The sequence below is a fragment of the Rhinolophus hipposideros genome, assembly GCF_964194185.1.
Source record: "Rhinolophus hipposideros genome assembly, chromosome: 5".
In the NCBI taxonomy this organism is placed as follows: Eukaryota; Metazoa; Chordata; class Mammalia; order Chiroptera; family Rhinolophidae; genus Rhinolophus; species Rhinolophus hipposideros.
The window spans coordinates 89,756,413-89,773,273 of record NC_138051.1 but is presented as its reverse complement, the minus strand read 5'-3'; the positions used below and the strand labels follow the sequence as shown (position 1 = coordinate 89,773,273).

The 16,861-nt window shown below is 32.4% G+C and overlaps 1 protein-coding gene across 15 annotated transcripts in view; it reads left to right on the top strand.

The window, feature by feature from the left end:
- The window catches only part of EML5 (EMAP like 5), a 151,494-nt gene that overhangs the window by 52,869 nt on the left and 81,764 nt on the right, over positions 1-16,861 (top strand). For all 15 annotated transcript variants that reach the window (XR_013993270.1, XR_013993271.1, XR_013993272.1 and 12 more), the window contains 3 exons: positions 4,529-4,666; positions 9,096-9,352; positions 10,444-10,656. Coding sequence is in view for 9 of the 15 variants with exons in the window: in XM_081047271.1 (XP_080903397.1) it covers positions 4,529-4,666; positions 9,096-9,352; positions 10,444-10,656 (608 nt within the window). In the remaining 6 variants the exon portion in view is untranslated. The remainder of the gene's footprint in view (positions 1-4,528; positions 4,667-9,095; positions 9,353-10,443; positions 10,657-16,861) is intronic.

Genomic DNA, 16,861 nt, shown 5'->3' with positions numbered 1-16,861 from the left:
TCAGCCATTTAAAAAAACTGTTGCTTTCCTAATGAGACTTTTTAGACATATTTTTCCCTAACCACATGCCTTCCCCACGAAATTTTAACACTACAAAATACTGTGTATCTGGTTTTGTTGGTCCTTTAGAGAATCACAAACCATTGTAATATTTGAGATTTTCATCCCTAAGAACTAATTTTTAGCCCCTTTGAGGTCATATCGTCTCTGTTGAGAATACATGATCTAGATCAGTTACTTCATTAAGAATTTCAAATGGTGGTATTCTGTCTTTCATTATTCATTTGTTAGCTATCCCATGTCTATAAAGAGAATTTCTCCTCATCAACTATTTCGTTACACTGAGTACAATTTGTACAGGAAAAGCAGAAAAGTGCTTCATTTTTTCCCATTTACTAGTTTAAAAAATAATTAGTTTGATTCCTTAGAATCCTTTCTATGATCTGTTCACATTTCTTTCCATTTTTTTCTGTATAGTTGTAGATCTTTTTCTCCTTTATTTCACAGCTCTTTATATATTATGGATATTTACCCTTTGTGATATAAGTTGCAAACAATTTTCACCAGTTTACTTGCTTTTTTACTTTGCTTAGGTGGTTTTTTGCCATACAAAAAATGTTTTCTTATTATTTTGTTTTATGTAGCTGAATTTATCAGTATTTTCTTTGATGACTTTTGAATTTTCTGTCATAAAGAAATCTTCCCCAAAGTTAAAAAGTTTTTCCATATATTCTTCCAGTACATTAGTGATTTTGATTTTTTATGTTTAACTTCTAATCTGTGTGAAGTTTACTGTAAGAAGGAAGGTGGGGATGTAATCTAATTCTTTCCAGACAACTACTCATTTTGTAAGTGGTATGTTAATCAGTCATGCATTTACTGCCATTGTGCTACTCAGTTTTATGGGGGTGGGAGAGGCCGAAGCTCTGTGTCCATGTGGAGAGTTGCCGTGTGGTTTATACTTTACCCATGTGCTTTGCTAGGAACTATTTTATAATTCCTTTCATTTTAGGTGGACTGCTATTACCAGCTGCTGCCTTGCTGTTGAAAAAAGGACAACTGGTCTTTTAAAAAATAATTGCTCAGACTTCTGTTTCCATTATTGGGGAGCAAGTTATTTGGAAAGAACTCTTCTATTGAAAACAACTAAAAATTCTGTTTAAAATGTTAATCACTTTTAAAATGTTCAAAACCAGTCAAGATAGTAAGGAACTTCAGCCAAATTGTGAAAGAAAAATGGGAATTTAGGAGCACCAGTGGATCAAAGCCACTTGAGGCCATTTTTCTTACATTGAATAAACTTGGGTTTTGTTTATGGCTTTCTCTGGGGGTCATAGGGTAAGAAGTGAAGACCTCAGACAGCCTAGGGAAGGTAGTCCAACACACCCAGCTAGAACTATAAATTTGTCTCTGAAAAAAAGTATCTCAAATTTATGATGGAAGGAGAACTGACTCTGGGTGGTGAACACACAATGTGAGATATAGATGATGTATTATAGAATTGTACACCTGAAATCTATGTAACTTTACTAACAGTTGTTACCCCAATAAACTTTAATTTAAAAAAAACAAAAAGGTATCCCCTGTATATTTGTGTGGGAATATGGAGACCTTGTTTCTTGCTTCAAGTTTTGATAACACAAGAAGTGTATAAAGCAGCTTGATGTTGTTATTCACATAGCATTGTTTTCCAGATGACTTTACCACAGTATAAGTTGCACATATAAATGCTGCTTTTGTCTTGTAATTTTAGATTGAATTCATTAAGAAACAGTATCAAATCTGTAGCAGAAACTAATTTTCAAAGCCGTTCAGTGTTTAATAATAGTAATTGAGGGCAGTTCTGGTTCAGAAAATTTTCATTCTTGGCTCTTAAAATGTCATGATAAAACTTTACAAATGCTAAGCCATTAAACTGCTGTTTGATAGAACAAGTCAGGATTTTTAGCTTCTATTACTAGCAAAAATTCAGAATTGACAATGGTTAAATCCACAAGAGCAAATGAAGTTCACAGTTAACACAAAATACTTGCTAAAGAATAATACAATGAATAATCATAGGCTTTGTAAAAATTAATGAAAAGAAACCTCATTTAAAATGGAGTAAGGAGGCCGGAAGGGGGAGGTCTCATGCCCTATGGCCGCAGAGGCTAACAGGAAGAACTCTGTATAATGGCTCTCCCAACTTCTTCTCTGTAAGGGTCTTCTTTCCTTTATTTCTTGGGACTTTCATGTGGTTTGCCATTAGACTGCATGTCCTCGATTGCATGTCTTTGTTCCTAAGTAAACCCTTTATGCTGGAGAAATATCTGGTTGTCTGTTTTAAGGTCAACATGTTACATTTTCGCGGGGTTTATCAATTTGTCTGAACCAATTTTTCCCATACATATTATTTACTACCATTTGATTCCACTTTATGTTGTATTATAGTAGTGCCGTCTCACTAATGCCTTTGAAAATATTCTAGCCTGTGGTTGTTCCACACAGACTATTCATAGAAGCTGATTGTTCATCACTTCAAACTTGGCATTGACTCCTCAAACAATAACTGAGTAGTATCTGTAACATCTGTTGAGTCATTAAGAGTCAAGGAAAACTACTCAAAATTATTTGCCTTGTTTTTTAATTGAGTCATCAAAAGTCAAGAAAAACTACTCAAAATTATTTGCCTTGTTTTTTAATTAACTGTTGGTGTTCCCAACACCCTCAATTCTTTGAGCAGCTGTTCTCACCAACAGGCTAGTAGGCTTAAATTTATTTTCTCTGGACACATTTCTTCAGCTGCTGAAATCCAAAATGATTTAGTTAACCCATTACTAATAAACAGCTTTCCTTGCTTGACTAACAAATGAGCCCCTCAGAAACTTAGTTTTGTTGAAACCTGATTTTAATTTTTAAATTCGTAAAGAAATTCTGCTTTAATGAGATATTTTGTTTTAAATTTTCCAATTTTCTGACCATTGCTTTACTGTGAATTGAAAATATTGTAATGAGTGCTTGGTCTGGTAATAATGAATATTTGTATTCTTTTAGGACAGCTATAGTGTCATTGCATAATAAACACAATGCTTTACTATCAAATTCAATAACAATATAATCCATGCTCCAGTGTGCCTTAAAAAATGCAGTATTCAAAGTTCACTTTTCTCTTATTTTTTCCTTGTTTTGACATGAAGAGTATGTACTAGAAATTAAAAATAATAAAATGTCACCATATGCTAATACTGATAGCACTCTAAATTCTATCAAGCTATAACTGTGTCATTGCAATTTATAGTGTGCTGAAGGAGCAGTACAATTGATGTGCGTGTCATACACTGCCTACCATCTCCTTTGCAGTGACTTAACTCCGCCTCTGTAGTGTGAAAGCAGTCATAGACAGTATGTAAACAAATGGGACTGTATTCCCATGAAACTTGACTTACGGATTTGAATTTGGTTTGAATTTCCTATGCTTTTTTCATGTCTCAAAATGTTATTCTTTTAATTTTTTTCAAACATTTAAAAATGTAAAAACCATTCTTAGCTTTCAGATTGTATAAAAACAAGCAGTAGGCCCACAGGCTGTGGTTTGCTGACTCCTGTGGTAGGGCATAGAAAGTCTTAAGTAAACAACATATCTTTATAATATCATAATATTAAAACATTGAAAGTTTCCCTTTAAAGTCAGGAAGAAGGCAATGATAACCACATTCACCATTATGTTTTTCTCCATTTTACTCAGCTATCAGTTAGAAGTCTTTGTCGGCACAGTAAGGTCAAAAATATATATGTGTGTGTGTATATATGTATATGTGTTTATATGCATATACACACACAGTATAAAATATATTTATGTATAGGGAGATACATAGATATTTGGATTGGAAGGGAAGAAACAACTGTCATTTGTGGGTATCTTAATTGTATGTTAGAAAATTAAAAGGAAAATACAGAGAAATTATTGGAATTAAAGAGAATTTAGCCAATTTTCCTGAATATAAAAGCAAAGTTGTAGCCTTTGTTTTTTTGTTCTAACTTACTTCAAAACTGACTAATTTTCATAATGGTTTTGTCTTTATTTGGGTTATTTGGAAATGTAATTCTTAAGGTTCTAACAATGGGTATTTTCTACTTTTTTTTGTAGATTTCTAACATTAGAGTCTGGAACAGACTCTGAATTTGCATAGTCTTAAAGGTCACATTTAATTTAAAATATTATATACATAGTATATACCATATACCACTATACTATATATAAATCTCCCCTTTGATCAGGGTAGAAATCATCTACCTAAAGTGAATAATTGGGCAAAATTAATGTCGTTACATTGTTTTAAAAAATAAAAGATTCTATCAATCCTTGTCATTTTAAGCATGAACAGTATTCCTATTTTCATAGATAAGAATGCCTTGCCACAAAGCATAGAGTTAAAAATCTAGATTTGTCTTTCTAAAATGAAATTATTTTAACTAAAATTTTTTCATAGTCTGTAATTTTTAAGCATACACTAGTTAACCATTCTTTTATTGTAATTAAATGTTACAGGATATGGAGTTTAGTAGATCATGCACTAATAGCAAGGTGTAATATGGAAGAACCAATTCGTTGTGCAGCTGTAAATGTAGATGGAATCCATCTTGCCCTCGGAATGAAGGATGGCTCATTCACTGTACTTAGAGTAAGGTATGGTATTAAGGTAGAAGTAGAAACAGTAGATTTCTAAGTGAGATAGAATGTATAATACTCATTGTTTTTACCCATTTCCTTCTTTATGAATATGTATGTATTTCAGATATTAGTTTCATTAAATATAAAAATATATTTTTTAAAATGGTTTTGTCAGAAAATTAACTCAGAAATCTTAATTTTGGGGGTTAAGAATGCTTAGTAGATTGATGGCTAAAATTTTGAGCTATGGGTTTGGGTCCTGACTTCTATTCCTTGGTAATACTGATTTTCAGTAATAATCCTCTGCCATTGAGGTGGGGGAATGTTGAGGCTTTAAAAATGGATGAATGGTTTTGTTACTTTTTTTGTAGCTTTATGCTTTGAAAAATATGTCCGCATCTCTCCCTTTGGATAATTAGAAAAGTTTAAAGAATTCATTCAAGCAGTTAATATCTGGTGTTCAATTATAGGTATGGTACATTCAGCTGAATTCTATACAGCCATTAAAAATTTTGCCATAGATCCATGAGTGTTCGCAAGGATAAATATTTATGAAATCTTTCTTCTCTGCCTTAATGAATGATAGGACCATCCACCCAGTTGCCCAATCCACAAACCATTAATTCATTTCTCGACTTTTGCCTCCCTTGTCTAGTTAATTACAGAGTTCTGGAGAATTTGCTATTTAAATTGCTCTCAAATTAATCTGTTCACTTCTGTTCTCACCATTGTATTCTTATATAGGCTTCTACTATCTCCTGACTGGATTGGTGGAATAGCATCGCAGCTGGTCTCCTTCCTGTTTTGCTTCCTTTGAAACCTTTTTTTCATTCTACAGTTATAGTGATCTTTTAAAACACGTTTGTTTGCATCCCTCCTCTTTCTAAAGTATGGTAAAAGCTCTGTATTGTCCTTAAGATGAAGTCCCTAGATCCTTAATTAACATAGCCTGTGGTGCCCATCTCTCCAGCCTGTTTCTTTCTACCTCAATTTCTTTGTCTCAACATGTATAAAATGTCTTTCACTTTTTCAGACACATCATGTTCTCTTGTACTTCTGAGATTCTGTAGATGGTAACTCCTTTTCCTGGGACAGGTTTTTACAAAGATGTATGCTGAGATTTTTTCTCTTAATTTTTATTATTGTAAAATATAAAATTTACCATTTTAACCATTTTTAAGTGTAAAATTCAGTGGCATTAAATACACTTATATTGTTTTTGCAACCAGAAATTTAATATTAGTCACTTAGCGTGTAAAACAGCTGACTATTATTTAGCTGGTATGCATTAGCAGTAGCCATTACTAGTTTTTCAAGATTTGCCCTTTTAATTATTGGGTGCAAGAAACTAGTTGAATAAGTTCTTGTTTCTAATAAGTCAGTACTTTAGCAACTGAATCCAGCATTGCTGACAGGATTACTGGAATAGTTATTATGACTGTTAAATAAATGCCTTTGTAGCTTAACCATAAAATTCTAACTCAAAAACTATTCTTAATCCTTCTAAATTTACCTGGTCACTATTTCTTTTTGGTTTGCTTATGTATATTCTCCATATCATAAAGCAAGATATATAAGTATAGCAGTACTAAAGTACCTACAGGAGTGGTTATGTTATTGGAGGAACATGGATTAGAATCTAACACTGATTCTTAAATTGGGGTATAAGGTGATGTGCCAAGGCAAAGTCACATAACTTACTAGAACATCTCTTTTCCTTGTGATAAAAAATGTTAACAATTTTATATTAAAAGAAACACTAAAATCATGGAGTCAAATGAAAAATTGCAAATATTTTTCAAATTAGAATACACACACACACACATACACACACACACACACACACACACACACACACACACACACTTGGCTTTTGGTGAGGTCCCTGGTGTTATCCACATCAAAGTCCTCAGAGGCACTCATTCATTCTTAAGAATAGTTAGGGAGACTTCAGTAGAAGAGCTTGATAAGAATTATGCTGAAGATGGAGTAAGGTTTTCTGTAGGGTATGGGGTAGACTTTAGTTGTAAAAACATTAACATTGTCATTTTGGATTCTACCAATAGCTAGCCCTTTGTCTCTTTCTGACAGTGTCACTACCATGTTATATCAATATTAAAAAGATTAGGACAGTTTTCCATGACTAATCACATATTCATTTCAAATATTTTCAGCCTGTTGTATTTTGCCCCATTTTCATGGGAATAATCATTTCCAAAAGTTGTTTCCTGGTTTTAAAAAGTAACTCTTTGTATATGTCCATTAATTTTTGACATCGAAGTTTTTTTTTTGCCCCTCTTCCCCTGCCCCAAACATGCTCAAATATGTCCTATCTTAAAATTCCCACCTAAAATTTGAGTCTCTCTCTACTTATATCACATTTATACTCTCCTTTCTTTCACAGTGAAATTCTCAATAAACTGTCTAATTTACTGCCTCTCTTTTCTTCCAATTAACTGATCAACTTTCTACCCCCCATTCCAATATAGCTTTGCTTTCATCTTTACATAGGAAAAATCCTCCATAATACCCCATTTCCCCCAAAATAAGAGCTAGCCAGACTATCAGCTCTAAGGCATCCTTTGGAGCAAAAATTAATATAAGACCTGGTATTATATTGTTATGTTATGTTATGTTTTATGTTATTATCTTTTATGTTATGTTATGTTACGTTATGTTATGTTGTGTTATGTTATGTTGTTATACCCAGTCTTATTTTACTATATTAATTTTTGCTCCAAAAGACGCATTAGAGCTGATTGTCCGGCTAGGTCTTATTTTCAGGGAAACATGGTAATAACCTGTCACTAAAGCCAGGAGACATTTTTCAGTTCTCATCTAAATTGATTCCCAGCAGTATTTGACCCCATTAACAATTTGCTCCTTCTCAAAATGTTCTTTCCTGGTTTTGGGTGTTCATTCTCTATTTTCTTCTCAGCCTACTTCTCTGGTTCTATTTTCTTTGTAGGCTAATTACCTTCTGCCAACAGTAAATACTAGAGTGCCCCAAAAGACAGACCTAGCTTTCTGCTTTTATTGCTCTGTATTTTTGCATAGGTAATCTTATCCTTCCTCCAGCTAAAAGGCTGATTTTCATCTCTTTATTTGATTAACACCAGGGCAAAGCCCAAACTCCTTGGCAATACTTCAGATGTGTGACACTGTATCCTCAATTTCTCTCTTTAACCCCAACAAGCACTACCTTTCCCACTTATTCTTGTATCCACATTATATTATTTACTACGTACCATATATTTGCATACTTCCATGCCTTTGCTCAGGCAGTTTCTTCTGCCTGCAAAACCTTTCCTCGTCTCTTAATACTTAGCTTGTATTCTTATCTTTTCCTGCCTTTAGTCTTTAATCTTTTTTCAGTATTTCTTGTAGAACTTCCTACATATCTTTTGAGCACTACCACATTTTATCAGTTATAATGTATAATTTTATATCCATCTCTCACAGAAGATGAGTTAATCTTTATATCCCCAGTGTGAGAAATGAAGTACTTAGTGTTACTGGAAGAAATTTTAGTTTGATTGCTTTAAATTGTCCATTTAGAAACTTTAAAAATTGGGAAATATCCATTCAAAACTTATATTTTTGAAATTATCTACTTGGAGCATTTCAGATTGGTAATGCAAAATTTATATGGAAAAAAGACCCTGGCCTTAATTGGAACTAGGAATTCTCACTTCTTCCTCTTGCCTGTTCTCCCTTGCTGCTTCTCATCTTCCCTTCTCCCCACCAACACCACAACTTTGGAAACTTAATGGTGTTAAACTAAGTGTTTATACATTTTTATAGCTGTTGCCAATACCTGTATTATTTTGGAAACTCAGTTATAAGGCATCATTGAAAAACTATTTAATTTCACAGGTTGACATGGTTAGGATTGGGAAGAATTTGTGTTCTTTTTAAAAAGGTCAAAGAGGCTGAAATAAAAATAGTGGTAGTTATAGAAAGATACATATTCAAATTTGTTACTGAAATAATACAAATAAATTCCATTTTTATTTCCTAAATGTAGTTTTATATATTGGGCTCATTATAAAAATTTATTTGAAAATCATGGTGTTTACAGTGAAGCATTTTTCATAAATGTTCCTCGGTGTTTATGAGGAACTCCAGCATAGAAATTTGTGACTTTATTTCCTTTATTGTGTGGCTCCAGAAATTTAGTATGAATCTCTAAACTACTTAAAAATAAAGTAAGTTAGGAACTGAAATTCAGCATTTTTGTCTACTTCCAGCATATATTGTGGTCATATATTTTGGTTCAGCCCAATAATTATTCATGAATTAATACTAGTTGTCTCATTTACATTTGTTCCATGGTTTATAAATATTTGATACAGCCTCACAGTCATTTTAAACACATTTGAAAACTGAACTAATTCTGTAGTGATTTTTTTTCATATGGTCTAATTATTTTTTTTCTTTACAGAGATATGACAGAAGTTGTACATATTAAAGATAGGAAGGAGGCAATTCATGAGTTAAAATATTCACCAGACGGAACTTACCTTGCTGTTGGATGCAATGACAGCTCAGTTGATATTTATGGAGTTGCTCAGCGTTATAAAAAATTTGGGGAATGTGTGGGATCACTTAGTTTCATCACTCATATGGACTGGTCATCAGACAGTAGATATTTACAGACGAATGATGGAAATGGTAAAAGACTATTTTATAGGATGCCAGGTAAAAATTTATAATAAATTATATATAATTCGTAGATTTTAGTGCCCATAACATATTTTAGAATTTCATTACAAGTAGATATAAATTACTTTTGATTATAGGAAATCCGTGAAAATCTGAGCTAATATTTCAGGCGTGTGATATTTTCTAAAAAGTTGCCCTATTATATGGAAATCCTCTTGTTAATTAAAATTCTTTGCTTGGAGGATCTAAGATCTCCTTTATGTTGAATTCCATGCCATGTGAATAGTATATGGTAATGTCCTTGTGTATGTTAGAAAGTCAAAATGCCATTTTTATGGGTGGAACTAATTAAATATAATTGCTACAAATATCTGACCATAAATTATTTGGTATTTTGTGATTACCTCAAATAAACTTTGCAAAGACTAATAATACAGCTAAGAAACTAAATTTGAAAGCGTTTCCATCAAAGATTTAAAAAGAGAAGAATAAAAACAATTTTCAAAATGTTCTCTCTCAGTACTTTATTTAGTATTATGCTTAGTGAATTAGTCATTTTCCAGTAATTTGGTTGATAAGGCTAAATACAGAATTAAATTAATACATTTCCCCAAAAGTTTTTCAGTAATAATATGTTATGAAGATCGACTGAATCCTGAAGTCCTGTTACCTAATGTAATGCAAATGTATTACTCCCCACTTGTTTTTCCTTCTGTTTTTTTCAGTTCTCTCTTTTTGTCAACCATGTGTCTTTTAAGGTTTCTTTTTTAGTACCCAATTTGCCACTTTCTTATAGCTTTTAATTTTTCTTCTGACTTATCCTGTTGTGACTAATCCGTAGCATGATTTTAATAGAGTGTTTTATTCTCCACATGGGTGAACCTGCTAAGCTACATCATAATCAAATCTGTGTTTGTGTCCGAATCAGTATAATTTTAGTAGTGGCTTTTTAAAAACTCCTTGCGTTTAATTTTCTTCTCTCCTTGCCGTATTTACCTACCTATTCATGTGTCTACTTTAACTGGAGTGGGAAGCTATTAAAATTTTTGAGTTTACCATGTTATCGATACAATTTATACTTGAATAAAAATCAAATGAAATAAATTAAGACTCTGGTTTATTTTTAGGAGGAAAGGAAGTGACAAATAAAGAAGAAATAAAAGGTGTTCACTGGGCTTCATGGACATGTGTTTCAGGCCTTGAAGTAAATGGAATTTGGCCGAAGTATTCAGATATCAATGATATAAATTCAGTAGATGGAAACTATATTGGCCAAGTTTTAGTTACAGCTGATGACTATGGAATTGTAAAATTATTCCGATATCCTTGTTTAAGAAAAGGTAATTTTCTTTCAAAATACTATTTAGTAACCTCTCTCTTATAAAAGACTTTTAAGATCTTGCAAAAAATTAGTCTTGAGATAAATAAGAGTGTTTATATTTTTTAAAATACGGATATTGATTATTTGGTGAAGGGTTTCATGAAAATGAACAGAATTAGCTACTTTTGCTAATTAAAAATTATTGTCATATTTACATTTATTTTTGGACGTGAATTTTTATTAGGAAATTATTTTTGAATTCATATGCTATGAATGCACTAATACCTCTTTCTTTTTAAAGAACCATTTTTCTCCCCACTTCCAGATTTGCTTCATCGAGTCAGACTGTACAGTGTTAGTTACATGTTTCTTATAGCTTATTACTTTAATCATTTAACTTGTTGAACGTATAATATTTTTTAGGAGATATTTTTCTTATGTCTTTTTCTCAAGAATTCTCATGAAGTAGTCAACTGTACTAGTTCAGGTAACAGTTTGGAATGTATTGGTTTGTTGGTTGGTTTTCACATGTGAGTGTGTTTTTGCTTAAATCCTTAACATATATTGTTTTGACATTTGTATATTTTCTGTAAGTGTGGGGCTAAGAAAAATAAGGGGTTATTTTCTACATATTTTGTGTATCACCTCTTTTTCTTGAATCTCTTCTAAAATGATATTAATTATTCTGTTCATAGTCCTGGGGATAATTAAATGAAATGCTGTATTATTTATTCCATGCTTTGTTCCATAAAGTATTTGAGTCAGCTAATAACAGGTCCATAAGTACTAAAATAATTATATGAATAGAGAATGAATACCAGGGAAAAAATATAAATAGAAGTACCATAGTATTAAAGTCAGATAAAGAAAATGACAATAGTCAAACATCAAAATTGAATCAGAGCTTCCTGGAAACCAAAAATAATATAAAACAGAACACAAAATAATTTTCATTGTAGCTATTTTTTTTAAAAACAAACAAACATACTTACTACTTTGGGAAATCAAAGTTTCTTCTGAGGTTTAATTTTCAAAGATCTCTCTTCTATAGCACGGGGCTTTATATTAGGTTCAGTGAGTGTATACCTAGAGCGTCAACACCTATAGCAGTAATAATTTTTTTTTAATTAAAGTTTGTTGGAGTGACAATTGTTAGTAAAGTTACATAGGTTTCAAGTGTACAATTCTGTAATACATCATCTATGTATCACATTGTGTGTTCACCACCCAGAGTCAGGTCTCCTTCCATCACCATATAATTGATCCTGTTTACCCTCATCTACCACCCCTCTCCCCACTTACCCTCTGGTAACCACTAAACTATTGTGTTCATCAGTTTTTGTTTCTTCATTTGTCATATTTCTTTGTTGCTTTCAGTTTTATATCCCATATATCAGTAAAATCATGGTTCGCGCCGTTTTCTGTCTGACTTATTTCACTTAGCATAATAATCTCAAGATCCATGGCACTATTCTATATGACTCAGCAGTCCCTCTCCTGGGGATCTACTCAAAAAATCTGAAAACATTTATCCATAAAGATATATGTGCTCCGATTTTCATTGCAGCTTATTTACGGTGGCCAAGACACGGAAACAGCCAAAGTATCATTGGATAGATGATTGGATAAAGAAGGTCTGGTATATATACACAATGGAATACTATTCTGCCATAAGAAAAGCAGTAATAATTTTTATCCGATTGTTGATAAAACCTTTTGGGCAAATGATAACATGCAGTTTAGTAAAAGGTGGTTATGGCAACAGCTAAAATACTTTCATTGAAATACCGTGTTTCCCCAAAAATAAGACCTAGTTGGACAATCAGCTCTAATGCGTCTTTTGGAGCAAAAATTAATATAAGACCTGGTCTTATTTTACTATAATATAAGACTGGGTTTTAAAGAATAATAATATAAAATAAAATAAAATAAAATATAATATAATATAGTATAATATAAAATACCTTGTCTTATTTTACTATAATATAAAACCCGGTCTCATATAAGTTTGGGTCTTACATTAATTTTTGCTTCAAAAGATGTGTTAGAGCTGATTGTCCGGCTAGGTTCTCATTTTTTTGGAAACATGGTAGGTAGTCCATTGATGTCAAACTTAAGGGCCCAGTTTTCCCAGAAGTCTAGGTAGTATTTCTGTGGTGCCTCCGCAGTAAAGTGGTGAGCTCCAGATCCTGCCAGCTACGCCATGCTCCGGATTCCTGTCTGCGAGGCGTCCGCTTCCTAGGTGCGTGTGAAAGTGCATACATAAGTGATGCCAAGTGTGTTAATAGAGACTAGCTAAGTTCTAGCAATTAAAGTACCCTATTTCTGGATCCCACCGTATAGACAGGACATGAGAGTCTCCAGGCATAACCAATTTTACTGTGACTCAAAATGATACTTACCCAGTTAGAAGGTGTGAGGTTCAGTAAGATTAAGCATGAGACACTGCTTCTACTCATTGTTTCACATACTGACCTCTATGCAAAAACAAAAATACTTTCATTTTCTGAGTTTTCTTTATCAAGTGAATGGGTTTTATTGACAATTTTTATGTTTTCAATAGGGAAGACAGCATTTTTATTGCATGGTCATATTATTTCATTTATAAAATGTGTAGTAGTCTTCTGAATTGCTGTAGGAATATTTTACCAAAGTCTAGGAAAAATTAGTCTTGTTCCGTCACTACTTCAAGCATAAACTCTTTCTCTTTTATTCCTTTTTGTTAGAAATTTATTTTGTGGTAAGGGGTTTTATTTATTTCTAGGCACATGTGAATCAGCTTGAGACTATAGGTAGGTAATTAGGAGAGCAAAAGATAGGCTGTAACTAAGGCATATTTAAAGGTTTAGTAGAAGTATTTTAAGATTCTGCATTTATTGAATTTACATACTTGCATAAAGTTAGCAATATTACTAGAAAATTAAGTTTTTTAGATTAGTTATGAAGGTTTACATTATTTTATACATTAAGTTGTACTTAAGATCCAACCTAAGTTTTGGAAAAGATTGTATCTAATGTATTAATATATTTTAGATATCTACTTAGGTTCTATCTGTTATATTCTAAAAAGTGCAGTTTTAACAATGTGGAAAGAAGTTAAATAATAGAAGTAGCTCATGTTACAGAATCATTGCAATTGAAACACAAAATGTATGAGGCTGGCCCAGAAAGAATGATCCTCTTCCACATTTAGCCCCCTCAAATCCCAGCACAAAGCATTACTTCTTTTTTTCCTTCATTATTACCCTTTTTCTCCCTAGATTTTTTTGCTCTTGACCATAATCTCCCTCAAATAATCAATTCTTCCTAACAGCACAGGACCTATGATAGAAGGTGAGGAGGTGGGTGGTGGGGCAGAATGGAGAGGTGAGGGCACCGTTGCTTTAACTGTCACCTCCATCACTGTTATTAATTGCTAAGACTCTCTCTGTACTTGTTGACAAACGAAAATTTATATTTTGGTAAAAATATTTCTTTAGATTCAAGAAGAAAATTCATTGGAAAACAAAACAAGTATCAAACAATAAAACAGATTTATTTTTCTATTTTTTTAATAAAAAGTTAAATTCCAAGTCAAAAAAAACCACAGATTTATTATGGGGACTTACTCAGCATTGTTTTTCTAAGATTCATCCGTATTGTTGCTTGTAGCTAGTGTATTTGGTTTTCACTGCTGTAAAGTACTGTGTTGTGAATATATGATACAATTCATGCATTTATCCTCTTGTCGATGGACATTGGGTCATTTCCGGTTTTCTGCTATTATGCAAGTTTCTCAAAGAAATACACCTAGGAGTAAAATTGCTGGGTCATGGAGAATTTATAAGGAAATGCCAAATTGTTTTCCAAAGTGGTTATACCATTTTACAAACCCTGTGGATCCACATCCTGTTCAGCACTTGGCATTGCCACACTTTTTAATTTTTGTGAATTTAGTTAGTGTACATGGCGTCACATTGTGGTCTTAATTTACATTTGTCTAAGTACAATAAGGTTTACCATGTTTTCTGATATTCTTTGGTCTTTTGCACTTCCTCTTCTGTAAAACACAAGTTCATATCTTTTACCCATTTTTCTATAGAGTTGTTTCTTTTATTGATTTGTTGAAGTTATTTTTGTACTCGAAATAAATATAATTTGTAATTTTTATGGATTGTCACTGTCTTTTCCCACTTGACTTGTGTTTTTATTTTCTTAATGATGTCTTTTATTGACTAGTTCTTAATTTCAATGTAGTCAAATCTATCTCTTTTTGTATTTATAGTGCTGTTTTGTATATTAAGAAATTCTTCCTTTTACTAGGGTCAGAAAGATATTCTGGAAAGGAAAAATTTCATATATATATAAGAAAGATATTCTCATATATTTTATATCTAGAAGTTTTCAGGACACTAAAACATAGTAAATGGGAAAAAATCTTTTGTGATATTGCGACAATTTATTGAAGAGATTTATCTCATATTAACTTTTTGTTAAAATATATCCTAAAACAAATAAGAAAATAAGTGAGACCATTAGAACAAATATTTTAGTATATTGCTTTATCCTATCAAAAACTATTTCAGCATGCCTTGATGAATCTTTCCTCTGAGGTATTAGTCCTAATTGATAACATTTTATTTAAGCCTTAACTATTTTTTTGTCATTTCGTATCATAGATCAGAGTTTTCATAATGAAGGGATTTTGAGAGCTTATAATCCATTTTATATTAAAATAGAAATGGAGCTCAAGAGAAATGATGTGCTCAAGATCCTGTGCTATTAAATAGTTGAACTGACACTTAAGCTCTTGTCTTTTGATTTCAACTCTAGTATTCTTTATATCACACTTTCATCCCCCTTTATGAATTATAAGGGTTGGAGTCATGTTCATGCTCTCTCAGTTTCCTGCATTACACTTCTTCCTCCTCTACAATCTAGCATTCCAACTCAAGTGTACAGGCATAATAAAGTGGAAATGTGATCTTTCTTCTTTCCTTTCTTTCTTCAAATACCTAATGACTTTTTGCATTATACCAGACTTTAGGTATACATAGTAAACAAGATACCACACCTGTCATCAAAGAGCTTACAGTTTATTAGAGGACTTAACAACTAAATAGACTATTACATTTTAGTGTCATAAGTATAATTACATGGGTAATCACAGGAAATTCTGGAAGCACATAGCAAAATATGCTTGGTCTTGATGTGTCAGTGTCACTTCATGAAAGATATGTTATCTAGGTTCACTTTTAAGATACTTGTTTATAAGTAAGCAGTGCTGGTTATTAAATAATTATTAACACAGTTCCTTTGATTAGAAATAACTGGCTTCCCAGATTTCTCCCATAACTTTCCTGTTGCTCTGCTTTGGTTCCTCCAGGGGGATTCATCTTTGAAAAGTCACAGAGAAAAAAATTTGGAAGGGACTTAGAGGATTATTTACACCTCTCTTGGGGCTATCACCCAGTATAGTCAGTCTGAACAGATGCTCAGATCACTCTTCTTCATTTGTCCAAAACATAACAAAATTAGTACCTCTTAAAAACTTGCAATTTGATTGCTGCATCTCTGGCTTTACCTCTTAAGACTCTCTAGTGCCTAAGGTTACTTAAGGAACCCCATCAAAGGAAGTAGTAGCCAAAGTACTCTGGATTGGCAAATAAGCATTCTCACATAAGAGGGATGGGACCCAATCTTATTGGATTTTACTGGGTGGACTGTGGCAAGTTACCTATCTAGAAAGTTACTTATATTAAGCTGCAAAAAAACAAAACAAAACAAAAACAAACCACAATAAAACAAACAAACAAACTCCAGTGATTTCTAAAATAACAGCATTAATTTTAGATGAGTTCTGCTCAAATCTTTTATACTTTGATCCCTACATTCATGGCTAAGGTGAAAGTTTTTCTCTAGGTTTTAACTGAGGGAGCTTTCCATCCTGACACACAGGCCTTCTATAACGTAATATAAAACTTTTAAAACATTATCAAAATGAGGCTAAACATTATGTATTCAGTGTACTTTTAACAGGGATGTGTATATGTTGCCAAATACTTGGGTTATCTAAGCAGGATATAGAGAATGTATTCTGAACTTAGAACCACAAAAATGGTTCCTATCACACAGATTTTAAAAAAAAACTAACCACAAAGTCAAACAATTCCTTTACAATTGGAGAAATCTGGTGTATACCACCTTAACCAAATGATACAACTCAACATCGTTAACGGTAGAAT